Source organism: Sorex fumeus, unplaced genomic scaffold, assembly GCF_029834395.1.
Source record: "Sorex fumeus unplaced genomic scaffold, SorFum_2.1 ptg000095l, whole genome shotgun sequence".
In the NCBI taxonomy this organism is placed as follows: Eukaryota; Metazoa; Chordata; class Mammalia; order Eulipotyphla; family Soricidae; genus Sorex; species Sorex fumeus.
The window spans coordinates 4,765,408-4,792,131 of record NW_026606152.1 but is presented as its reverse complement, the minus strand read 5'-3'; the positions used below and the strand labels follow the sequence as shown (position 1 = coordinate 4,792,131).

General features: G+C 46.6%; 2 protein-coding genes across 2 annotated transcripts in view; one reads left to right on the top strand and one right to left on the bottom strand.

The window, feature by feature from the left end:
• Positions 1-26,724, bottom strand: part of CRMP1 (collapsin response mediator protein 1) — a 328,086-nt gene that overhangs the window by 55,578 nt on the left and 245,784 nt on the right. The window lies entirely within an intron of this gene.
• Positions 1-26,724, top strand: part of STK32B (serine/threonine kinase 32B) — a 210,576-nt gene that overhangs the window by 49,171 nt on the left and 134,681 nt on the right. The window contains exon 2 of the mRNA XM_056132782.1: positions 13,059-13,114. Coding sequence (XP_055988757.1) covers positions 13,059-13,114 — 56 coding nt within the window. The remainder of the gene's footprint in view (positions 1-13,058; positions 13,115-26,724) is intronic.

The window sequence follows — 26,724 nt, the reverse complement described above, 5'->3', positions numbered from 1 at the left end:
AAGGAAGGGTAAGTAACATGCTCAAGAAAGAGTGTGACAATGAAATACTATGTAGCTGTTAGGAAAGATGAAGTCATGAAATTTGCATATTGAAGTCATGAAATTTGCATATATGTGGATGGACATGGAGAGTATCATGCTCAGTGAAATTAGTCAGAAAGAGAGGAACAGACTTAGAATGACTGCACGCATTTTTGGAATATAAAATAACTTAATATGAGACCAACACCTAAGGACAGGAGAGACAGGGGCCAGGAAGATCACTCCATGGTTGGAAGCCAGCCTCATGTGCTGGGGGGAAAAGGCAGTTGGGATGGAGAAGAGACCACTAAGTAAAGGATGGTTAGAGGGCTCGCTCGGGATGGGAGATGCATGGCCAAAGTAGACTAAAGACCAAACGTGATGGCCTCTTAGTATCTGTACTGCAAACCATAATGCTCAAATGTAGAGAGAAAGAAGGAAGATGCCTGCCACAGAGGCAGTGGGTGGGATGGGCTGGGGGTGGCAGGAGGGATACTGGGGACATTGGTGGTGGAAAATGTGCACTGGTGGAGAGATGGGTGTTCTATCATTGTGTGACTGAAATGTAACCATGAAAGTTTGTAACTGTATCCACGGGTATTCAATTTAAAAAAAGAAAGAGTGTGTGCTCTCCAAAGGCGAGAGAGCCCCAGGCACACATCCCAGGAGGGAGATGTGGGTGGCACATGAGCCCGGCCATGTGGGCAAAAGCAGCACACATGGGCTCAGGTGGCACATGCACACGATTCCTTTGTTCAAGATGACTTTTTTAGGGTTTCTCCCAAGCTGCCATGTGTGGGACTTCTACATAGGTAAGAGTCCGTTACTAGGAGAATTCCCAAGGGTTGGGAATGGTCAGTGTCTTCTTTAAAATTCCTTTCCTGGCTTCATCCGACTGCTGCCGGAGCTTCTCTCAGCCGGGAGTCCAGCCTTGTTGGGTCTTTGGAGTCTCACCAGGTGGGCGTTGGCAGCCTTGGGGCTATTGGTCTGATTGCTTCCTAGGGATTCCACTGTCATGGGGATCCTTCCCTGTTTACCTGCCGACCTCAGGCCCCTGTGCTCCTCCCAGCCCAGACATCTAGACACTCCCTGTCAGATACAGTTCCCAGATCCCGCTCTGGGAGAGACGGGGCTGGCAGAGACAGTTGGGGTGGCAGGAGGAGGGGTGACACAGGTGACATCGGCCATCTTGCCTTTCTGGCTTCTGTTACCTTCCCTGCACCTTCTGACTGGCTTGCCGCAGCTTACAGGCAGATGCACTTCACATACACACACCACACCACACATACATACACACATGCACACATGTACATATGCATACACACATACACATGGATACATACATGCACACAAACACATGCCATACATATATAGCACACACATTGCACAATACATACACATAACATACACATGCTCACTACACACACTACACATATATGCACCAAACATACATACACCACACATCATACATACGCACACACCACACACTATACACATATATATACACATATGATCCACATACTTGTACATACCATATACACGCAATATACACACACCAGCCACACACTGCACATATATAAACATGTACATCACACACATACACATAGATACTACACACATACCACAAATATACACATGTGAGCATACACACTACATACTACATATGCACATACATACCACACATGTACACACCATACACATACACAGCACATATGTACATACATCAAACACTACACACATACCACACACATACACATATATACACACATATGCAACACACACACACACACACCCTCTGCCTGGGAAGCTGGTGTCTCCAGGAACCAGATACAGCTGGCCCTTGACATTTGCAAGAGTATGTCTAGAGTCCTTCATGAGCTCTTGAATTCCTGGAGACACCTCTTCTGCAGATGATCCCCCTTCCCCTTGGAAATCGCCCACCACATGCACTCCTGCTGTCACACGGGAAATGAAACACGAGGTGTAGAGTTGAAGCCCCCGCCTTTCCATGGCCATCCTCCCCCCCCCCCAGAGACCGCTGCAAACACGCTACAGACATTCCACTGGGGCATTTAAAATGCTGCTTCTTTTTGTCTAACGTAATCCAAAGCAACATGTCCTAGTTTTACACTCTACTGAAGGGAAGCTGAAGCGTTCTGCACCTTCCTCTCCTCTCCCCGCAGTGTCCACACAGATTCATAGGCTGCAGCTCACTGGTTGTCACCACTCCGCACAATCCCTATGATTGCAGTGCGGCTCTGACTCACTCCCAGCTTTGTGATGGGTGAGCACCTTCATGCTCAGGTTCTCTGTGCACATGTGAGTCTCTGCAGGCCACTCCCCACAAGAGGCCTCCTGAGGATTAGGCCTTTTGCTCAAGGGCTTGCCAGCTCAGAATCGAGGAGGTGCTGACGAAATTGCTCTCGAGTGGCCAATTTGCGCTTCTTGTCTTATTGGGGGAGCTCTGGCTTATCCCTGCCAACCAACATGGCCCGAGCTGACTTTGACTTTTTGCCTGTACGAGTTTTTAAAATTGCAGTTGCAGGGGTCATTGAGGTAGTACAAGGGTTTAGGTGCCTGACTTGCACGCAGCTGACACATTTAATCTCTGGGACCACGGAGTCCCCAGACCCCCGCAGGCGATGATGCCTAAGAACAGTCTCACAAAATTGCATGTACAGATTCTAGTGGGACTGAATTTGGGGTGGGGGACATTTATTCAGGTTTTCAGAATGGGAAAGGGCTTTGTCTGTTCATATCTGTTCCCCTTTTCCCCTCAGTGGGGTGAATTATTGCATAGTATTTGTGAGAGAGTGCACTTTGCTTCTGTCCTGAATACAGTGGAAATCTGACCGAGGCTTGATCCTTACACATGAGGCTTGTTTGAACGCCTTCATGGCTAATGCTGACCATGCTAAGGTGATTTATTAAGATTCCAGTTTCCTTCTATATAAAATTTAATATTTTGCTGTTCATGCTCAGATCTCTAACTTCCTTGGAGTGAGTTTGGTAGGGAAATCAGAGATCTTTATTGTATCATAATATTGTGGATTGTTACCTAGCATCGTTCGGTCTATTCTGAGATCTCTGCAATTGGTCCACATATGCCCTTCACACATTGCTGAAATCACGATCCTTTCCTTTCTTTTCTTTCTTCCTTATGTCTTTCATTTGGGGTGTGGGGGTTTGGTTTGTAGTTGGCATTGTGCAGTGGTCAGGGATCAACCTGGTGGGACTCAGGGGGACCATCTGTGGTGCCAGGGATTGAACTTGGATCCCTTGCTTGCAAGACAAGTGCCTATCTGCTGTGTTACCTCTTTGCCTTCTGCTAATGTCTCTTCGTTTGGTCTCTTTAAGCCTGTAATAACCACTTCTCATAAACATTACTTTGTTGTGCTATTGGCTTGTGTAGGAGGTTAGTTTTCCTGCAAAATGTTTCACCTTCTGGTTTCTTATGAGCATTTCCTGGGGTTCCAGTTTACCAGTTCATCCAGATTCTGCATGCTGGTGCATCTCAAGTTAGATGGAAGAGGGACTGAATGTCTGTAGGACGGCTTGGGTGTCATTTCCCCTTTGTTCTCTGTGCTCTGCATCCACGCCCAGAGGCATCACTGAAGTAAGCGATGCTGAAGTGGGCCAAAGGATGAGGCAGAGACCCCTTCCTTGTGAAACCCCTCATGAGCTCTCCCTGTGCCCCCAACTTTGACCATTTGGGTATGACCTGTGCCCAAGGTTGGCATTAACTGAGCAAACCTGGAAGGATGCATTTGGATTGTTCTGTACCTTCTGCACGGAGTCAGTGAAAGAAGTCTTCGCCATCCACCTGCTGTTGGAGAGAAAATTCATCCCAAACCATCACGTAAATGCTTTGTTCTTTCTCTCTATTATCAAGTTTCATCAGGGTTGGCTGCTGGACAAATTCTGCTTTATACAGTGGGGTTTGTTCATTTTTCCTTTCCTTGAGGCTCATTTTGAACTCATTCTTCTTTGTGAATTTTATGAATTTAAACAAATCGCAGCCAATTTTTTCTACAACTTTTTCTTGGGCAATCACATACCTTTACAGTGATGCCGCAGATCGTGCTGGTACGAATCCTGAGGGCTCTTTATGTGGGAAGCTCAGCTCTGACCACTGGCACATCCATGAGATGGCCCGTGAGACCCCCAGGCAGTGTGCCCCTGCCCCCCTCTTCCCCACCAACAATATTACTGGATATGATAAAGGCTGCAGCTGTGACTGCACCCCTTCCTTTTCCTTTTTTCCTACTCCTGGACTTCACACAACGCAGCGCTGTGTGTGCTTCGGCAGGCGCTTTCAAGCCCTTGCTTCTGAGGGTCCCGCATCCTGTTTCCTGTTGTAGCCCATTTGCTCATGTGGATGGTTGTCTACCGAGGCGTGGGGTGTTGTGGCATAGCTGTTCTGCTGGAGATGGAGTTTGGGATGCGGGGGGGGGGGGGGAGTGGTTTTTAGATGAGACCCGCCCATGCCGTGCATGTCTCTGGCACTTGCCTTTTGAGGCACCAGCAGTATTTTGAGCCAGTGCTTGGGGGTGGCATTGCTGGCTTCCATCAAACGCTTGTTCGGTCGCTTCTCGGAGGTTTTTATGTTTTTATTTTCTTACCAAGCCACGTGTCTACATGCAATAGAAGTTGGCTGTTGACTGTCTTTCTGATGATTGCTTCTTATTTTATTTGTATTTGTATTTTGTGACCCAAAATGGGTCACACCTGGTGTGGTTATTCCTGGCTCTGCACTCAGGAATCACTCTTGGCGGTGCTCAGGGGACCATATGGGATGCCAGGAATCGAACCTGGGTCGGCTGCGTGCCAGGCAAATGGTCAACCCGTTGTACTATCGCTCCGGTTCCTTCTCATTTTAGAAATTCTGGTAGTGATTCAGTTTGTGTTTCTGTACTGCCCTATGGGTTGAGCACATTTTCATGTGTATCAGTTGACCCTGAATTGCAGGAGTTTGGATGATGGGAGTCCATTGCTAGGAGGAATTTTGTTTGTTCGTTTGGGGCCACACCCAGCTGTGCTCAGTGCTTACTCCTGGCTCTGAGCTCAGGGTTACTCTTGGCAGGCTTGGGGTACCATGTGGGGTGCTGGAGATCGAACCCAGGTTGGCCACATACCAGGCAAATGCCCTACCTGTTGTGCTATCTCCCAGGCCCCTAATAAAGCATTTAAAAATAAACATTACCAGTGCACAAATTGTTCTAAATGAGTACAACTTTTTAATTTTTATTTCTTTACTTTGGGGGGAGGCCCACACCCCCAAGTCTCTGCACTCAGGGATCACTCCTGGCAGGGATGGGGGACAATGTGGAATGCTGAGGACTGAAGCTGGGTCTGCCAAGGCAAGTGCTTTTCCCGCTGTGCTGTCCCTTTGGCCCCTTCAAAGGACTTTTCAATTTTTGATGTTGCCTTCGTCTAGTGTTTGGGATCATATAAGATAGTAGTGATGCCGTTTCTGATACATGATTTGCAATGAAATTGATATTGTCAGTTAACCCTGTCATATATTTGTCCCTTATGATTTTTCAAATAACATTTTCACTTCCTTACTTGAGTTTATTGTGACAATCCACAGGGCATATAAAAGATGTATTAAAGGGCCATTAATTTTATTGGTAAGGTTTATTCTTACCTGCAGGTTATTAGTGGCTCAGTTTGTGGGAGTCAGAAGTTCTGTGTGGATTTTTACTGTGGAGATCTCGGTACCTTTAACCCAAATTGTTCAAAAGTGAGCTGAACTGGTCCTTTAATACTTCATTGCACAGGAGACTAACTTTGAGCTAAAATACCTCTTCAAGTCTTTTGTCAATTATTTTTTTAAGTCAGGTTATTGCTCTCTTTAGCTGATTTGTGGGAGTTTGCTGTAATTTTAATAAGAACCATTTGTTGGTCCGTGGAGATAGTCTGTGGGTTAAGGGGCTTGATTTGCATTCAGCTCGTCCCAGTTTGATCCCCTGCACTGCCAGGAGTGATCCCTGAGCACAGAGTCAGGAGTGTGCCCTAAGCACTGCTGGGTCTGGCAAAAAAATAAATAAATAACAAGCTATTTTTCACACTGTAAATATATTCTCACTTTGCTTGTTTCATTAATGATAGAGTTAAATGTACATAAGTAGATAGTGTAGCCAATGAAACGTTTGGTCTTTCCAATACTAGACACATTTCATTTCCCACTTAAAATACCTGGCCACTTAAAGATCACCAAGACTTTTCATATACAACCTTTTGAAGAATTATATTTTTATCTTTTTTTGTTGTTGAAATTTTAATTTATTCTATAGGTGGGCTTAATGGGATTTTTAACTTTTTAGTTCTTCCGCCCCTCTCAGAGAGCCCGGCAAGCTACCAAGAGTATCTCACCCGCACAGCAAAGCCTGGCAAGCAACCCATGATGTATTCAATATGCCAAACACAGTAACAACAAGTCTCGCGATGGACACGTTACTGGGCCGCTCGAGCAAATCAGTGAGCAACGGGAGGACAGTGCTACAGTTCTACAGTAACGATTATCCGTTTGGAGATGTTTTCCCCCCTTTTTATTGAATCACCATGAGAAACACAGTTAAAAAGTTGTTCGTGATTGGGTTTCAGTCATGCAACATTCATCCCTTCACCAATGCACATTTCCCACCACCAGTGTCCTGAGTTAATCTCCTCCATGCCCCTCTCCCCGCCACTCCCCACCTCAGCCTGCCTCTGTGGCAGACGTTTTTCTTCTTTCTCCCTCCCTTCCTTCTCTCTTTCTTTCTTTATCTCTTTCTCTCTGTGTGTCTCCCTCATTTTAGGCATTGTGATTTGCAATACAGATACTGAAAGGTTATCATGCATATTCCTTTACCTCCTTTCAGCACAGTTAAAATTCAGAGAGATAGTTTCCAACTATCTTTGCCATGGTGGTCCCTTCTTTTTCCCAACTGCCTTCTCCCCCCAGCATCTGAGGCAGGCTTCCAACCATGTTCTAATCCTCTTGGCCCTTGTTTCTACTGTCCCTGGATATTAGTCTCATAGTATGTTTTTTTAGTAACCCACAAATGAGTCCAATCATTCTATATCTGTACCTCTCCTTCTGACTCATTTCACTCAGCATGATATTCTTCATGTCTATCTAAGTATAAGTGAATTTTGTAAGTTCATCTTTCCCAACAGCTGCATAGTATTTCATTGTGTAGATGTACCATAATTTCTTTCTTTTTTTATTGCATCACTGTGAGATACAGTTGCAAGCCTTCTTGTTCGAATTTCAGTCATACAATGATCAAACACCCACCCCTCCACCAGTACGCATTCTCCACCACCAATGTCCCCAGCATACCACCCCCTTTCTAGCCCTCCCCTGCCTCTATGGCAGACAACTTACTCCATACCCTCTCTCTACTTTTGGGCATTATGGTTTGCAATACAGACACTGAGAGGTTATCATGGTTGGTCTTTTATCTACTTTCAGCACACATCTCCCATCCTGAACTTTTCCTCCAACCATCATTGACTTAGTGATCCCTTGTTTATTTCAGCTGCCTTCTCCACCAGCTCATGAGACAGGCTTCCAACTATGGGACAATATTCCTGGCCCTTGTGTCTACTATCCCTGGGTGTCCATCTCATATTATGTTATTTTATATTCCACAAATGAGTACAGTCCTTCTATGTCTGTCCCTCTTTTTCTGACTCATTTCACTTAGTATGATGCTCTCCACGTCCATCCACTTATAAGCAAATTTCATGACTTCATCTCTCCTAACAGCTGCATAGTATTCCACTGTGTAGATGTACCAGAGTTTCTTTAACCAGTTGTCTGTTCTTGGGCACTTGGGTTATTTCCAGATCCTGGCTATTGTGAACAGTGCTACAGTGAACATATAGGTGCAGATGTCATTTCTGCTTTGCTTTTTTTGCATCCTCAGGGTATATTCCCAGAAGTGATGCTCAATTTCGGCTTTTTTGAAGGACTGTCCATATTGTTTTCCAGAAAGTCTGAACCATTCGGCATTCCCACCAACAGTGAAAGAATATCCCTTTCCACATCCATGCCAGCACTGATTGCTTTGTTCCTTTGAATGTGTGCCAGTCTCTGTGGTGTGAGATGGTATCTTCTTGTTTTGATTTGCATCTCCCTGATGATTAGTGATGTGGAGCTTTTTTTCATGTGCCTTTTGGTCATTCGTATTTATTTTTTGAGGAAGCTTCTATTCATTTCTTCTCCCCATTTTTGTTGGTGTTGGTGGTTTTTTTCTTGTACAGTTCTACTAGTGTGTGTATATCCTGGATGTTAATCCCTTATCAGATAGTTTCTTCAACCAGCTGTCTGTTCTCGGGCACTCGGGTTGTTTCCACATTCTGGCTATTCTGAATAGTGCTGCAGTGAACATGGGCATGCAGATGGTGTTTTTGCTGTGTGTTTTTGTGCCCCTGGGGTACATTCCCAGAAGTGGTATTGCTGGGTCATATGGAGGCTCAATTTCCAGCTTTTTGAGGGATGCCCTTACTGTTTTCCAAAAAGGCTGGACCAGTCTACATTCCCACCAACCACGAAGAAGAGTTCCTTTCTCCCTGCACCTGTGCCAGCATTGATTGCTCTTGTTCTTTCTGAAGTGTTTGGACGTCCTTTCGTGCTCCTGCAGCTGCTTGCTTCCCCAAGGGTCCTCCTTCTGTGGGTGGGGTCTTTATTTCTACATCTGGGTGGTCCTAATGTAACTTTAAGGATAGCATCTAAAGTTCTCTGGTTTTTGTGTTCTTCAGGATAGATTTGACAATCCAGGTGAAGGCCTTTTTCTTTTCCAGGTAATTATAGTTTTCTTAAAAAATAAAATAAAAGCCCGACTTTCTGATTGAATTTTGTAAACTATATATATATATATATCTGTATATATATATGTTTTAAAGATTATTAAGATTGGAGTATTAGCCTGTGAGCATGCCTTACCACGCTGACTAAAACAGTAATTAGGGGAGAACAGTTCTGCTGAAGTTAGAGACACCCACTCATTAGTCCTGAAAAATTGGGAACCTTAAGAGGCAATTTATATGCAAACTCTCCATCATTAGCCTGAAAGACCACTTCCCAGGAGAGTGTTCCCCTCTCCCTTCTCCTGCCCTCCTAATTGCCACTGCCCTGGCTTCCTTGTTGGATTAAAGCAGACAGAAGCCGGAGTCTCACCCAGTCACGGAACGTGCTTCATTATCAGAGCAGCCCCAACATCCCATACTCTCAAGACACTGTTGCCAGTGGCCGACTGACCTCCACGGTGGAGGAGGAGGGCTGCTGGGTGGCTTATGTGAGGTGGGGGGAGAGAGGCAGTGGCCTCGAGAAGGGATCTGCTTCCCTCTCTGCCCGCCTGTCACCCAGGGACATGCCTGGGCAATTCCTGTGCCCCTGCCTGCAGGGGTGCTCAGGTCCCAGCAGCCCCACGAGGCAGAGCCTGACACCCACTTCTTCTGCAAGGCATTGGAGATGATCCCCACTGCCCTCCCCCCGTCCCCCAGCTCTCAGGTTGCCCTGGACTCAGACGGGAGTGAGGAATTGATATTTGCAGTGAAAGAAAGTCAGTCCTAAATCTTACCCAGGCTAGTTTGGGTCAGTTGCCTTTTCCTCACAGTAAAGAATTTCAGGAAGAGACAAAGAGTGAAATAAAACAAGTTTATTGGGGAAATAAAAGGAGGGGAAGAGAGAGGTAGAATTAAGAACATTCTGAAGAGAGGAAACGGGCTTCCTCAGGGTGGTGAGAGGAGGACACATCCCAAGCAGATCAGTGTTGGCCAGTTCTCCAGAATGGGGGGTGGGCATTAAACTCTGAGCGTCCACATCGCAGGAGAGGAGACGTGGGGGGCATGCACATGCCTCTTGCTCCAAAAAGTGAGTTTATAAAGTTTTCCCAATCCTCTGCCCCTCCACTCCACTGCTAGCCTGGCTGCTGAGGGGGAAACTAGGAGCAGTTGATGGTCTTTAGCCTTTGTTCCAGCCCTGGGTGAGGAGAGCGGTGCCTGCTATAGGTTGCGTTAATCAGTGTTCTCAGGGAAATGGAACCAATAAGATAGATGGACGGATGGAGAGATGGATGGGTGGGTGGGTGGGTGGAGGAGAACAAATGGATGATAGATGGAAGGACGGATGTGAACAAATGGGTGATGGATAATAGATGGATGGAGGGGTATGGATACATGGAAGGATGGCCAGATTGATGAATATATGTATGACGGCTGGATAGAAGGGCGAATGGATTGATGCTGGATGGATGGGTGTGCGGAAAGAGAACATATGATATCTGGATACAGAGAGGAGTGAACGGATGGATGAACAGGCAGAAGGGTGAACGGAAGAATGGACACATGGACAGAGAAACTTCTTAAGGAACTGGCTTCTGTGATGATGGAGGCCGAGGGGTTGGAGGTCTGGAGGCCCAGGCAAGCAATAGTACAGTGCCAGGGTGAGACTCAAGTCCCAGAACAAGGAGAGCTAGTGCTCACGTTCTAGCCTGGAAGCCAATGGACTTGAGACCCAGGCTTTCAGCTGGTGTTTCACTTAGAGTCTGAAGGCAGCAAACGTGAACGGGGAAATGTGGTGCCTGGGTCAGCACTTCTGTTCTTACCGTCAGCCATTTGGCCGAGCCTCGTTCTCACTGGAGGGTCTGTCTGCTCCCTCAGCGCCCTGTCGCTCTCCCAGAAACACCCTCACAGACACACTCTGAAGGGCATTTGAATCCCTGAGCACTGTGTGTCCCAGTCTAGTTGGTATGCAAAGCTGTCGCTAAGGCAGGAGAGTTTGTGGAGGACAGCTGGCTCCGACGAGCCGCAGCAGTGACTTGTGGAGAATGGGCTGAGGCGAGCAGGGCTGACCGGCTGATGTAGGTGGGAATCAGCCAGCACGAACCAGACCCTTCCTTCAAAGCTCAGGCTTGGAAATGCCGTTGCAGGCCAGGCGCCGGGGAGAAGGGACTAGAAGGAACCGATCCTTGTGGGAGAGATAGACCCTTCCTGCTGGGCCTGAGAGGCCAGCTCCAGGCACGCCTGGTGCTCGCCCCTTCCTTCATTTAGATGGTCTTGAATTGGGGTGGACTTGGCTGGAGGTGGGGGACCTGGGAGCCCTCTGCGGGAGTGTGGCCCAGCACAGGCCATCAGCTGTGATGGGTGAGCATGCCTGTGGCTCCATCGTGGCCCAAGTCCTCACGTCCAGGTCCTTGAACTCCTCCCCAACCCCCGAGGCACTTTATTGACCAACTGGACCCAGTCTTCCCGCCAGTCCCTGCCGCCACACTTCCTATGTAGGGTCACAACCGCCGGGGCAGCTGGGTGAGTGTGCTGGAAGATAGCCAAGGCCTCCCACCACATAAGGGAGAGGCTGGTACAGGCTCAATGGCCTGGCAGGGACAGAGGACGGGCGGCACCTTAGCATAGGAGTCAAGACAGGAAGAACATCTGGGGAGGCGCAGAGGCGGCAGCGAGTGGGGCGCCAACTGTGCTCACAGTAAAGTGAGTTTATCGAACCACTTCTTCGGTGAGTGGCAGGCCTTCTTGGAGAGTGGCCACAATTCAGCCTCGAGAAAGAATATTTACCCAACGCTCACTCTGCCAGTGCTTGCTCGGCGCAGGAAGGTGGAGATTTCTTCCCTAACCCCATGGTTGATGGGTAGTGCCTGAGGGCCTGAGTGGACCCAGCACTGGTGCCGGGGATACGCCCAGAAAACCCACAGGGCCTTGGGCCATGGGAGCCCGGAGCCCAGCAAGGGAAATGACCCCGAGGACACAGGTGTGGGTCGAATTTGACAGAACGGGCCAGAGAAAGCCTGTGGTGCTCAGGCACATGGGCGTTCGCCTGACGGGTCGAGGCAGCTTCTCTGATGCAGAAGGGTGGGGATGAGGCAGGGATGGCCAGCCACAGGCCAGAGGACAGTTCTAGACACAGGAAGCACGTGGGCTGGGGTGGTGTGGCGCTTTGGTGGGAAGGCAGGTGGGTGAGTGGCAGGGCCTGGCCCACAGGCTGTGGCGGATGGTCTTCCCTCTACCCCAGAGCAGAGCAGGGAATCCGGCTGAGCAGTTGCCTGTGGTGGGGTTTGGGCAGGGTGGAGGGCCCCGCCCGGGCACTCCCAGCCAGACAGGATGGTGGGTTAGACCAGGTGGCAGGGAGGTGAAAGGATGGGCTTGTGGCTGGACACGGGGCTGCCAGAGAAGGGTCCAGGCTGGGTCCTGTGTGCAAACCTGTCCTGAGACGGACGCCGCGCCCCTGCTTCTAGGCTCTGAGTGGGCCTGTGGGCTCCAGGGGCTTTGAGGCCTCTGAGCGGGCCTATCTGGGGCAGGCGTGGGTTCAGACACCAAGAGGCCAGGGGGGATTGTTGGAGATCCTTGGCAGAGTGGCGCTAGGGCTGGGCGTGTGGTGCTGGGGTGGGGGTGTGGTGCTGGGGCCGAGCGTGGGAAGGACACCAGCGTGGGAGGTGGAGAAGAGAGACAAGGAGCTGTCATGGAAGCCACATGGGAGTCTTCTGAAGGGGAGTGCGGTCAGAGGGGGACAGAGAGGTGTCCCCTGGCTGCCCAGCCACGTGTGGGGGTGGCAGGAAGAGACGGGCCTTGGATTGGAGGATGCGAGATCAGTCACAGGAACAGAGGACCCCCTTGAGAAAGGGGCAGGGGAGCCTGAGCCACCAGGGGGAGGCCATGACCCTCACCTTCAGTCGCCCCAGACTTGGGCATTACAACACCAGCAGGACAGGACCACGGTGCATTCGGCCAGGCCGGCCCCTGTCTGCCCCGTTCAGATGCCCGGGACAGACAAGGCAGGAAACGGGGAGGACCGTGCAGCATCCAAGGCAGCAGGAGGACGCTGGAGTCTCCCGTGTCCCAGCTTTTCTCGCTCCTTTTTTCCCCTTTGTTGTGGGTCCTATGGGGGGGGGGGGTTGGCTGCTACCTGTCCATAAAGCCCCTTCTGCGTGGAACACTGCTCTCGAGACCAGCGGCTGTGACTAATACACCTTTGCAGAAGAACTTTCCAGAGGCAATGCAGCGATCTAAGTTCTCTCTTTCTTCTCTTGCAGTCAACTTTGACCACTTTCAGATTCTGCGCGCCATTGGAAAAGGGAGTTTTGGAAAGGTAAGAATGATGAATTGAAAAAAAAATAAATATAAATTGTGGGGTTTTGGCTCACACCTAGCTTCACTCAGGGGTTACCCGGGGCTCTGTGCTTGGGATCAGTCCTGGGGACCTGGGGAAACCACATGTGGTGCTGGGGACTGGATCTGGTTTGGCTGCATGTGAGGCCAGCACACACCTGCTGAACTGTCACTCCGGCCCTGTATGATGGATCTCGAAAAGCTTCACCTACAGGAATTCATGCAGAAATGCAGGTGGTGACTTTTGGGCAGTGGGTTTCCTTTTCACGGAAGGATTTAGACTTGCTGTGTTCTGACCCGGGACTGGAGCGATAGCACAGCAGGTAGGGCGTTTGCCTTGCACGCGGCCAACCTGGTCAGCCCAGGTTCCATTCCTCCACCCCTCTCAGAGAGCCCGGCAAGCTTCCGAGAATATCTCACCCTCACGGCAAAGCCTGGCAAGCTGCCCGTGGCGTATTCGACATGCCAAACACAGTAACAAGTCTCACAATGGAGACGTTACTGGGCCTGCTCGAGCAACTCGATGAACAAGAGGACAGTGCTACAGTGTTCTGACCCTGGCAGCCCCGGGTCTGGCGACTGGAAGGACTAATGCTTCCAATATTGCTGAGCCTGTTTCTTCTTTGTTAAATGAGGGACACAGGGCAACCCCTCCAAACCTCAGAGCTGGCAGAGAGCAGGTCACCACTGCAGTGTGGGCTTTTTATCTTAAAAGTTACAGTGGAAGGAGCTTTCCACAGTCCGCCTGACCCGCTTGCCCCTGGGGAGTGCCTGGGTAGCAGGAGGTCTATGGTGTCTTTATTTTGGACCTACGCCCCGTGCCCTTCAGTCATTAAGCCCCGTTTCTCCCTTCCCTCAGCCCCTGGCCACGTCCTTCCAGCCTGGGAGCCTTTGACTGGACTTTTCCACATGCCTCTGGCCCTCGCCCAGAGGAGCCACTGCCTCTCTCTTCCTGCCAGTTCCCTCAATGACCTCGGTGCCTCCCAGCTCACCCATGTTGCTGCAGAGCGAGCATTCCTTCCCCTCATGCCGGGGCCCCAAGATGGCAATGTGTGCTATTTAACCCCCATCCGAAGTGCACTGGTGGGTGTGCTCTTTTCGAGGGCTCAGGCCTCTGGTTTTCCATTGTCTTCCTCACAGCTTCTCTCGACCTGTCTGTCTGTTGAGGAGCATCCCACGCCCTGCCATTCTCTGGGTACTGTGACCAATGATGTACCTTTGAGATGCTTATTTCTTTAATTATATTCAGGTGTGGGGCCACACCCGGCAGTGTCCTGGGGTTTCTGTCAGTGGCGCTTGGAGGCCCAGGAGGCTGGGAAGCGAATCCTGAGGTACTCAAGCTAAAAATGCGCTCTGGCTCTTTGAGCAAGTTCCCAGCTCTTCTGGCTAAACAGTCAGAGGTGGGATGCAGGACTGTGTGGCAGCTCCGTTTGGAAACTGTTGGGGAAACACCTTTGGCTTCCCATCTTGTGCTCCACTTGGCTTTCCCTCCAGCCCCCCATGAGGCCCCGCGGTCCTCCCATACCCGTGGGTTATGCTGCCGGCCACCAGTCAGAGGGGAGCTGGTGTCTCTCTGGGGTCCAGTAAGCACATCCCTCTTATTGGGGACCCGGAACACGTTTTCCTGTACTCACCAGCAGTTTGTACGTCTTTGGAGAAATGTCTGTTCTTCTCTGTGGCCAGTTTTAATTAACATTAGCGCTAGTTTTGTGTTCAGACTATTTCGTCTTTAAACGTGTAGGAATTCCTGATATCTTTTGGAGATTTGATCCTGAGCAGATGCGAGGTCTGCAGATGGTCACTCCTGTTCTGCAGTTTTTCTTGCTCTTTCTTGCACAGCAAAGATGTTCCAGTATGATGTTTTGTTGTGTTTCTGGTGTCTGATCAGTGAAGTTGGTTCTAAGACCCATGCAGTCAAGAAGCTCTTTCCTTAACTCTTCTTAGAGGAGAATGATATTTTTAGGTCGTAATATTTAAATTCTGGATCTGTTTGTGCTTTTCATACAGTCAGACCTTTAATTCGATTGCATCAGTGTAGACGGTTGTACTGGAAATAGCCTGTGAAGGCACTCAGCTTCTCTGGGCGTGGAGAAGCTGGCCATGGAGTTTTCTCTAAATGGTGTCTTGTCCTGTTGTTGGCAACTTGCATAGAATTGGCATGATATTGGCCAATTTAGGTTCCTTTCTGTGTTCTTTCATCCATTTATTCACTCACCTACCCACCCTTCTACTCACCCACCCCCTTACAAAGGGACAGTGATATTGAGCTCTGCTCTAGGTTCAGAGGTCACGAAAGTGTTCCAGCTGTAGTTGCTGCTTTGGGGGCTCTTGCAAGGATACTCAGGAGGTAGAGAAATAAGCAGAACTAAAGTTGGGTGTGGAAAACACCAGAGCGAAGCCCAGGGAGGAGGGGTCGGCAGCGATGGACCCTACTTCAGACTCCAGAAGTGCCCTTTCTGTGGAGGGAATGAATGTGTAATATTTTCTTGCACGTGGTCAGAAGAAGCAAAAATCTGACAAAGTTGAATTTTATAGTTACCGTTCACGTCCACCTCTTACATCTACAATGAACCTTTAATCAAACTCATTTTATATAATAGCTTTATTTATAATCCCTTTATTCCAGTCATCAGTCTTGTTTCACAAACTTTGTTTTATTTATTTACTTCTTGTTTTGAGGGCCACACTCAAGGTTTACTTGTGGCTCTGTTCTCAGAGATTACTCCTGGCAGGGCCTGGGAAACACAGGCCGTGCCAGGGAGAGAACCTGATTCACCTGGGTACAAGGTAAGTGCTGTACCACAGTACTGTTTCTCTGGTCCTTATTTTATATGATTTATAGTAAATTAGAAATATTTGTATCTTCCCAAATGTTGTATTAAGATATTTGTCTCTATTTTTTATGTAGACATACATACAATGAACTGCACCAACTTTATATTTTCATTTCCTGACTTCATGCATACATACATCGGTGAAGCATGAACATCTAGCAACATGCAGAATATTGCACTGTCCAAAATTGTCCTGTTAAGTCTTCCAGTTACAGCTTACCACCCCCCCACCACTTCATTCCCTATAGATCAGAGCTGTGTCCTCTAGAATTGAAATAAGCGGACTTTTAAGAAAGGGACTATTTTGTGTAAGACCTTATAACAGTTTGCATTTTGCATATCATTTTTGCAGCAAGATATTTTGGGCATGCTACTTATTAGTACTTTTGCCTTTTCTGCATGAATAATATTCTATTAGTTTATGGTGGTTGGTCAAGTCTTCTGCATTGTGATGAATTCTTAGACTTTCTAGTTTTTGTTACTTTACAAAAGTTGCTATGACAATGCATAAATCTGGTTTGGTGATAATGTGAAATAATTTATTCCAGGTAAATATCCAGGAATAGAGTTTCTGGCAGACCTGCCCAGGTGTATGATCAGTTTGATAGAAAGTAACAAGTAGGCATTTTAGCGGTTGCATTTTACTCTTTTACAAATTATTCCATTTGTTTTGCTTTCTTGCCAACAGTGCTATCAACACTTTTCATTTTAGATGTTTTAAACAACAATCGCGTGCTTTATAATATCACGGTGTGGTTTTAATTAGTGCTTCTCTGGGGACTAATGATGACAAGCATTTCTGTGTGCATTTAATGGACGGTCATATATCATTTATGAAGTTTCTATTCAATGCTTTTCACCATTGAAAAAAGTGGATTGCTTTTTCACTCTTATGAACATTGTTATTGCCTGTAGGGTGTGTTTTTCAAAAAGTAGATATAATGGACATATAACATTGTGTTAGTTTAAGGTTTAGTTATGATTTGACACATTTATGTATTGCTTTAGCATCATCCCCAAGTATCTGGCTAACACCTCTTTTCTTTGCACATCACCTAATTATTATTTCTTTTCCCTGATGAGAACATTTAAGATCTAGTTTCTTAGCAACTTTGAAGTACATAAAAACACTTTTGTTAACTCTAATCACTATGTAGCGCATCAGTGCTCCAGAACTGATTCATCTTTGAGTCGTAAGTTTATACCCTGCAGCAACACCTCTCCTGCGCCTCCACCCAGGCTCCTGGCGCCCAGAAATCTGCTGTTTGGACAAACTCAGCTTTTAAAATCTTCCTTGTATGAGTCTATACGTGGTAGCAGCTTTTGTCTAGCTTGTTCTGCTGTGTGGCCGCTAAGTCTTGTCTCAAATGGAAGGACCTCCTTCTTTCTTGTATTTGAAAAATGCTTCTGATAATATTTTCTTTGATCTTGATTTGCTGATGAACTCCTAGGTTCTCTCCATATCTTGGCTATTGCGAGCAGCACTTCAGTAAGCACAAGAGTACAGGTTTTGATTTTCGAACAATATTTAACACGCTGAGTTCTGTAGACTAGTTTTCAGGCTGTTGCTGTTGGCCATTTGTTCTACAGAACCATAAGACCATGGGGGTGGGGGGTGGGGGAACAGGAGGCAGGGATGTAGGTGGAGGATAGACACTGGTGGTGGGTGTGATGTTGCAGCATGGTTTGCATGAAACTCTGATTGTTGTTAATTCATACTGTGAATCACATGCCTAAAAAAAACTTTAAAAAGCCAATATCTGACAAGGAAGCTATGACCATTCAGTGTGGAATGGATAATCTTTTCAAAAATGCTGTTAGAAAGATTAGTTACCCCATGCTGGAAAATGAAATTGGACCTCTCTTTGACACTACTCAGAAAAATTAACTGGAGGTAGATGAAAGACTTATACAGAAGACAAGATAAGTGTAGAATGAGTGTAAGTGAACAACAAAGAGACACCTGAATCCTGGTCTTGACTGTGATGTTTCTGGAGATGACAACAAAAACCACAAGCAGCAAAACCAGAATCAGCAAATGAACAAATGAGGTGATGACCAAACTATAAGCTGCTGCAAGTTAAAAAAAATCATCAACAAAGTGAAAAGGCAGCCCAGCAAATGTGAGAAAAGACTTGTGAATCGTCGGCTAGGGTAGGGATTAATAGTCAAAATATAGAGGGAACTCGTTTAACTCAATAACAGAAAATCCTCTTAAAAACCAGGCAGAGCATCTGAATAAAAAGAAGTCATACAGATGACTCATTGGCACAGGAAAATAGGTGCAACGCCACTGACCCCTGGGAGATCTGAGTCAAAGCTGTGATGAGACATCACCTCATACCCATCACGGTCTGTCACTCAGATGACAAGAGACAGCGACCAGTATTGAAGATGTCCAAGAAAGGAAACGTGAACTTTGTGGAAGTGAAAGTTGGTGCAGTTCCTGTGGAAGACAGTTCCACATAACAATTCAAAACACAGCCGCCCTGTGATTCAGCAACTCTACCTCAGGGTGTTTGTCCAAAGGAAAGGAAAATAGTATGTAGAACGGGATTGATTTTTGATCTTCTTGTACTATTTGGTTGAGGCTCTCTGCCCAGATGCCAGCCCTCTGCTAGTAAGAGGTGATTTTTCTCAGACTGTGCTTTGCCTATGAATTGCAATAGTGGTGTGTTTTGATTTACGACAGTTCTACCTTTTGATGAGCTCAGATTTGCTGAGTGCTTTTTATTTTACGGTAACTGTGATGCAATTTGTATAAGAAAATTGAGCTCAAGGAAATGTTCTCAAGGGCCAGGGAAGTGGCTCAGTGGTGGCGTGCCAGCCTTGTGTGTATGAAGCCAGCAGTCCGAAAGTCAACCGACCAACTGAACCCCAAAACAAAACAAAGCAAAAACATACTGAAGTCATGAAGATAGCTTATTTTTCATGTTTGCTCCTAAAAGGTGTATGGCTGTAGCATACAGATTTGTTTCTTCATGCTAGACTCGATTGTAATGATCGGTTTTCATGTGATGTAGAATAGTTCTGGGTATGCAGTTGAGGTTCATGTCTCTGGATGGCTCTGTCCATGGTTTGCAAGCATTTCTCTGTGCGAGTCTCCAGTGTGGATGGAGGAGGGGGAGGCTGAGTTTGAGGAAAGTGGTGCCCTGGGGGCTCCGGAACTTATCACTTTCCTGCTGGTTCCTTGCAAACACCAGCCTCTCTGTTTTTCTGGCTTGAGAGGATGCCAGAAAACCCTCTGGGTGCAACAATTTCAATGAGATGTGAAAGAATATAATATCGCATCATATTCAAATGGGGAAATCGGGTAGTGTGACTCCTCCAATGTATTATTTTTGCAGATTGTTCAGACATTCTGGGTCTTTGGGTTTTCACAGAAAAAATCGGCATTGTTTGTCTAAGTCGGAATTAGGGTGTGCTAGAGTATTCAGTATTTCAGCTTCATCAGGCTTATCAGGGTGGCACTTTATCAGACGGAACTGCTTCTTTTTTTTACCTACTTTCTGGAGGTGTTTGTCAGTTTGCATACTGAATGATGACAAACGCCTTTCTGTATCTATTGAAATGATCATTTTGTTTTGTACCCCTTGTGTTACTATAGTAACTTGCATTGATTGATTATCAAGTTTTAAATCAACCTGCCATTTCTGAGATAATCCCACATGGATTCAGTATCTTACTCAATTCCATGTGGTTGAATTTTATTTGCTATTATCCTATTAGAGTATTTTTCATCTATGTTCATATGGAATTCTGCCCAAACTGGACCTATATCCCCTGTCCATGGGAGGCTAGGTGTGGAGAATGAGATGAACACATAATGACTGTCCAAACTTTAGGATCACCTGTACTACCCTCAGTGAACTCATGGACCGGTGATTTTTTCAATATCGTACGTTCCTCATCCTGGTTCCCAAGTTGTGACCCATTGCTTAAGTAGACAGAAACATTAAGGACATCAACATCCAGTAGGAATGTGAAGAGCAGAGGCTGGGGTACTTCAAAGAGCAATCCGGCAGCTGGAGCAGAAAAGTGAACGGACTATGCATTGATCCAGGCCATCAAGTCTGCCGGAGGGGAAAGGGTGTTGCCCCATTCGCCCTCTCCTCTCTGGAAAGAAAGATGGCGGCCACATGGGAGCCTTGTGGACAGCAGGTATGAGCCGGGAGTGTGGGGGCGACTAAAACCTCATGGGAAGGGGGGCGTTCCGGTCCGTCCTTCACGCCCTGCCGAGGTCACCAGTTGCCCCCCACGAGCGGCTCTCCAGCACGGCCACAGCCCCAGAAGCACAAGGGCTTAATGCAGAACCCAGCAGCTTGGAGCAGAAAAGTGAAAGGACTATGCGTTAATCCAGGCAATCATTTCTGCCCAGAGGGGAAAGGGTGTTGCTCCCTTCCACCCTCCTCCCTCTGGAAAGAAAGATGGCGGCCACATGGGAGCCTTGTGGACAGCAGGTATGAGCCGGGGGAGTGGGGGCGACTAAAACCTCATGGGAAGGGGGGCGTTCCGGTCCGTCCTTCACGCCCTACCGAGGTCACCAGTCACCCCCCACGAGCGGCTCTCCAGCACGGCCGCAGCCCCAGAAGCACAAGGGCTTAATGCAGAACCCAGCAGCTTGGAGCAGAAAAGTGAAAGGACTATGCGTTAATCCAGGCAATCATTTCTGCCCAGAGGGGAAAGGGTGTTGCTCCCTTCCACCCTCCTCCCTCTGGAAAGAAAGATGGCGGCCACATGGGAGCCTTGTGGACAGCAGGTATGAGCCGGGGGAGTGGGGGCGACTAAAACCTCATGGGAAGGGGGGCGTTCCGGTCCGTCCTTCACGCCCTACCGAGGTCACCAGTCACCCCCCACGAGCGGCTCTCCAGCACAGCCACGGCCCCAGAAGCACAAGGACTTAATGCAGAACCCAGCAGCTTGGAGCAGAAAAGTGAACGGACTATGCATTGATCCAGGCCATCAAGTCTGCCGGAGGGGAAAGGGTGTTGCCCCATTCGCCCTCTCCTCTCTGGAAAGAAAGATGGCGGCCACATGGGAGCCTTGTGGACAGCAGGTATGAGCCAGGAGTGTGGGGGCGACTAAAACCTCATGGGAAGGGGGGCGTTTCGGTCCGCCCTTCACGCCCTACTGAGGCCACCAGTTGCCCCCACGAGTGGCTCTCCAGCACAGCCACAGCCCCAGAAGCACAATGACCTAATGCAGAACCCAGCAGCTTGGAGCAGAAAAGTGAAAGGACTATGCGTTAATCCAGGCAATCATTTCTGCCCAGAGGGGAAAGGGTGTTGCTCCCTTCCACCTTCCTCCCTCTGGAAAGAAAGATGGCGGCCACATGGGAGTCTTGTGGACAGCAGGTATGAGCCGGGGGAGTGGGGGCGACTAAAACCTCATGGGAAGGGGGGCGTTCCGGTCCGTCCTTCACGCCCTACCGAGGTCACCAGTCGCCCCCCGCGAGCGGCTCTCCAGCACGGCCACGACTCCAGAACACAGAAACCAATTTCTTAACTATCTGACTTTCAGTAGAAATACTTCCAGGGTCAATAGGTAAAATAGCAGAAATCCAAAACCAACATTTAATTCTTGAACCCAGCTGTAGAAAGCAAATCACTTCACAATGCTTTTTCAGCATCTCTGTTTTGGGGGGGCGGTAAACTCTAAATAATAGTGGTGAATCTTTTATTGGAACAATGAATCTAATCAAAGCAGATAGAGTGTTAACTAGAATTCATCTGCCTCACAGGGACGGGGAGGGGTGGGGGGTGGGGTTTTATTGGGGTTCTTCATGGTAAAAAATAAGTATTGGTAAAGGGAAATGTGTTTGATATTTGCATGACTGAGACATAAACCTGAAAGCTTTGTAACCTTTCCCACAGTGATTCAATAAATAAAAAAAAAAAAAAGAGCAATCCGGCAGCACCTTCACAGCACAGAGTAATGCATGGCAGTTTCCTGCTCTCCTGCCAGGGTTGCCCCTGCATCTAAAAGCTGCTAACCAGTTTCATTTTGTTCTTTCTTGGGCATCCTTTATATTTTAACACCTGACCTGATAAGACCTGTGGACTCTCCCAATGCCGGATTTTCTTTCCTTTCATAAGGGGAGGATCTCCCACATTCAGTTTCACACGTTTGTGAGTCTGTGATTTGTTTTTAGGATTGTATTAGTCTCATAAAATGAGTTGGAAGCTTCTCTATTTTCTGAAAAGTTTGTGTTCAAATGGTGTTACTGCTTTCAATGTTTTATAGCCTTTAGGCACTAAACATCTAGGTCGGGGGTTTTCTCTGTGAAGGACTCAGACAACAAAATCAATTTCTTTAATAGATAAAATGCTGCTTAGTTTCTGTGTATTGTTCTCATCTGAATTTTGTCAAGATGTACTAGTCAAGAAATTCCTTTATTTTTCTATGTTGACAAAATTATCGGCATAAAGATAAGGTAAAGGTAAAGGCCCTCCCGTTGATCGTCGATTTGCTCGAGCGGGCCCAGTAACGTCTCCATTGGAGACTTTGTTGTTACTGTGTCTGGCATATCGAATACTCTCGGTAGCTTGCCGGGCTCTCCGAGAGGGGCGGAGGAATCGAACTCGGGTCGGCCATGTTGGCCGCGTGTAAGGCGAACGCCCTACCCGCTGTGCTAGAAATTTTTAATATTTTCATCTGACCCTCTAAATTTTTTTATTTACAACTATAGAACTGTCCTCCCATTGTTCATCGATTTGCTCGAGTGGGCACCAGTAATGTCTCACAACAAATTGTGAGACTTGTTGTTACTATTTTTGGCATATCGAATACGTCCCGGGGAGCTTGCCCGGCTCTGCCATGCAGGCGAGATACTCTCGGTAACTTGCCGGACTCTCTGAGAGGGGCAGAGGAATAGAACCCAGGTCGGCCATGTTGGCCACGTGCAAGGCAAATGCCCTACCTGCTGTGCTATTGCTCCAGTCCTGTAGATCCTTTTATTTCTAAATTACTGCCAGTTAAGTTATAGTAATTTGTCATCTTTTATTTTCTCGGCCATTTTGTATGTATACATAGTTATTAGAGATGGAACCTTAAGTTATTGATTTTAGGGGTTTCTTTTTTAAAGAAATAAAAGGTTTTTAAGCTGTAAATTTTTAAGCTGCAAATTTTCCTCTAAGCAATGCTTTAACCACATCCCACAAATTTTAAATACAGTATTATTATTATTTAGTTAATAATATTTTCTCACTTCTCTTGTGATTTCTTCTTTGACCCTGAATTATCTAGATAAGGGCTGCTGAATATCAAAAATTTGGGTTTTTTCCAATTTTGTTGACTCTAATTTATTCCATTATAGTCCAAGGATATAATTTATATATTTTATATACTTTAAATACATTCAGTTTTAATGAGATATACTGTATGTACTCTTTCTGGTTTATCTCAGAATATATGATGCACATTTGAAAGGAACATTATGTCAGAATTGTTGGATATATCCAGTGTCAGTGGATTCATAGACAAGGTGGTTTTTCATGTTATTAGGTCTTCTGTGTCTTTCTGCTTTTATTCATTTGGGGACTGTTGTGCCAGACCCCTGGTATTGCCTGTGCAGTTTTGGTGTTTTTCTTTCTTTCATTTATATCAGCTCTGCTTTCTATGCTTTGATATTCTTATTATTAGGTACAAATTTCACTATGATTGCTATATTCTTATAACGAGTGGCTCCCATTATCACGGTGAAATCGTTTTGATGAAATTGTTTTGCGTCTTTTTGCTTCTGTTTATCTTTCACTCACATACATCTTTCCGACCGTTTACATTCATATATACATATTCACTGTGTATGAGAGAGGGCGTAGAGAGAGAGGGAAAGAAGGAGAGAGAAAGGGAGAGAGGGAGAGAGGGAGGGAGAAAGAGATTATAGGTCAAACCCAGAGTTGCCCAGGGGTCACTCCTAGCTCTGCACTCGGGAATATACTTCTGGCAGTGCTCAGGGGACCACATGGGGTACTGGGGACCATGAAATCAGAGTCAGCTGTATGCAGAGCAGGCCAGCACTCATTGTCCTATCGCTCCTGTCCCCCGTTTTTATATTTAACAAAAAAATCTCCTGGGGACTTACTCATTTTAAAGCCCAGTCTCCTAATTTCAGTGGCCTATTTAATCCATGCACAATAAATGTGACTTTGGTACAATGTTACCTAGGTCTCTCTCTCTTCCTCAGTTTCTCTCTCACAAATGTTCTTTTATTTCTCTGCTTCTGTATTGCTTTGGAATCGGTGAATATTTATTATGCCATTTATCTTTTAACTGTATAGTTAAGCTTCATTGTATTTTGTTTCTAAAGTCTTTCCCTAGGTATTATAATACATATGTATACATCTCCTTAATTTATTTACAATCTGCTTGAAGTTCACAGATCATACTTCACTTTGTATTAAACTTCATTTAAGTGTGAAAAAATGCAAGGCAACTGTGTACGTCCATTCACCACCCCATCAGTCTTTGGACTGCAGTTGTCAACAGTCTGATAATCATACTTTAAATACCCAAATCAGTATTATATGTTGGCTTTGATATATATGTAGAATAAATTTTCAGGGTATGTGTTATTAAATATATATGACATTTATATAAAATCTGTATTACGGTTTTGACTTTTAAAACATTAGGAGGAAAATGTCCTTGGTGTTTGTCTGTCTCACGAACATCTGAGGTACAGTCTGGCCTCATTTCCACAAAGGTTGAAAAATTAGCACTATTTCCCTGTGCATGCAGTTTCTCCATTTTGATGCTGGTGGCATCCCCAGGTGACTTAAGTGAAGTGGGGAGGAGGGAGGCGGGAGCCTCGAGAAAGGGATCTGCCACTTTCTCTCTGTCCATCTCTGCCCCCAGGAATGTCTGGGGACATCCAGGACTCTGATTCTTGCTCTTTACTGAAAAGGAAAGTCAGTGCTAGATATTCCCAGGCCCCCGCCTTTCCCTCACAGAAATGAATTTCAGGAGGAGACGAGAGGGGATATATAACAGATTTTATTTGGAAGTTATTTATTTATTTTGGTGGGGGGAGAGAGAGACACAGAGGCAGAGAGACAGAGAGGCAGAGAGAGAGAGAGAGAGAGAGAGAGGATACGTGGGCTTCTCCAGAGTAGAGAGGGAGCCTCTGTATACATCCCTGCATTACATGTGGAAGCATGAAAGTGCACATCTCAAGAGGGGAGATGCAACACATGTTCTCAGGCACCTCATGTACTTGGCCACACTTGGGCACAGCAGTACTGGGCTGGGCAGTGTCTGCTCCTGCTTCCTTTGTTCAGATTGGCTTTTTGGGTTTCTCCCAAACTGCCCCACTCAGGTCTTTCCGCCCAGGAAAAAAGAGTCTGTTGCTAGGGTGGTTGCCAAGGGGTAGAATTGGGAGCAGTTAATGATCTTCTTTGAAATTCCTTTCCTGGCCTCTGTTCCTGCTGGAGCTTCTCTCAGAGGGGGGCCCAGACTTCTCTGGTCTGAGCTGGAGCCAGATAGAGGCCTTCTCAGGTCACCATTCCTCTGCTCACAAGGAGTGTGGGGGTTTTTTCGCAGCCTTGGGGCTATTGGTTTTATTATTTCCAGAAATTCTTTGCCACAGGGGTTCTTCCTGATCTGCCTGCATGCCTTGCTTCAATTTTACTTGTTTTGAAATGCATTATTTTCAGAACAAAAAAATTTGATTATTTGTTAAATATTTAAATAACTTCATAATTTAAAATTTAAAAATAATAAAAAATTTAAATAGTTAAATAAACAAATAAATATACCAGAACTGGATACAGTTGGCTGGTTGGTGGGATGCCCCATTCAAGCATTCTTACCATCACCATGCCACCACCATAGTTTCTGGTGGAGAGTCAGGAAGCTTTGCATCATCGTCTAGTGTGCGGTGTCGCTTTCATTTCTTGTCACTCAAGATTTTCCTTTCGCCTTAACCTTCAAAGTTTGAATACGATGTGCCTAGGTGGAAATTCTTGAGTTAAATTAAAGTTTCCCTTTCCTTGCTTAGATTTTCATATTTACACTCATTTCGACCACATTGCCCTTTACACATCACAGTCATAATGAATGTTTTAAAGTCCTTTATATTAATTCCAGTATCTAGGTCATTTTAGGATTTTCCTCCACTGGAACTCAGTCACAATTTCCTGGATCTTTGCTTATTGGGTGGTTGGGGATTGCATCCTAGATGCCGGGAATGTTAAACTGAGGGACTCTTCGATTGTATTTATTTAAAAAAAAATTTAAACAGGTGAGGAGCTTGGCTAGATTTGTGTTGCACATTATGCCTTGGACAGGAAAACAAATTTCACTCCATTTTTCCTCTTCACTGGACTGTGGACACTGTCCTGACATGTGATCTTTAGGAGGCAGCTGGGTATTTGAGAAGGCCTTAGATGAGATGAGATGGCAGAGTGATAGCACAGCGGATAGGGCGTTTGCCTTGCGGCTGACCCAGGTTCGATTCCTCCATCCCTCTTGGAGAGCCCGGCAAGCTACCAAGAGTATCTCTCCCGCACGGCACAGCCTGGCTAGCTCCCTGTGGCGTATTCGATATGTCAAAAACAGTAACAACAAGTCTCACAATGGAGATGTTACTGATGCCCACTCAAGCAAATCGATGAACAGTGGGACAACAGTGCTGCAGTGCTTAGATGAGATCTTCTCTGGATCTCTCAGAAGAGGAGTTTTATGGCCTGGAGAACTGGAAAAACTTGCTGATATCTCATGCACAGCAGTGGAACTTAGCAACAAAGCACTTGGAAAT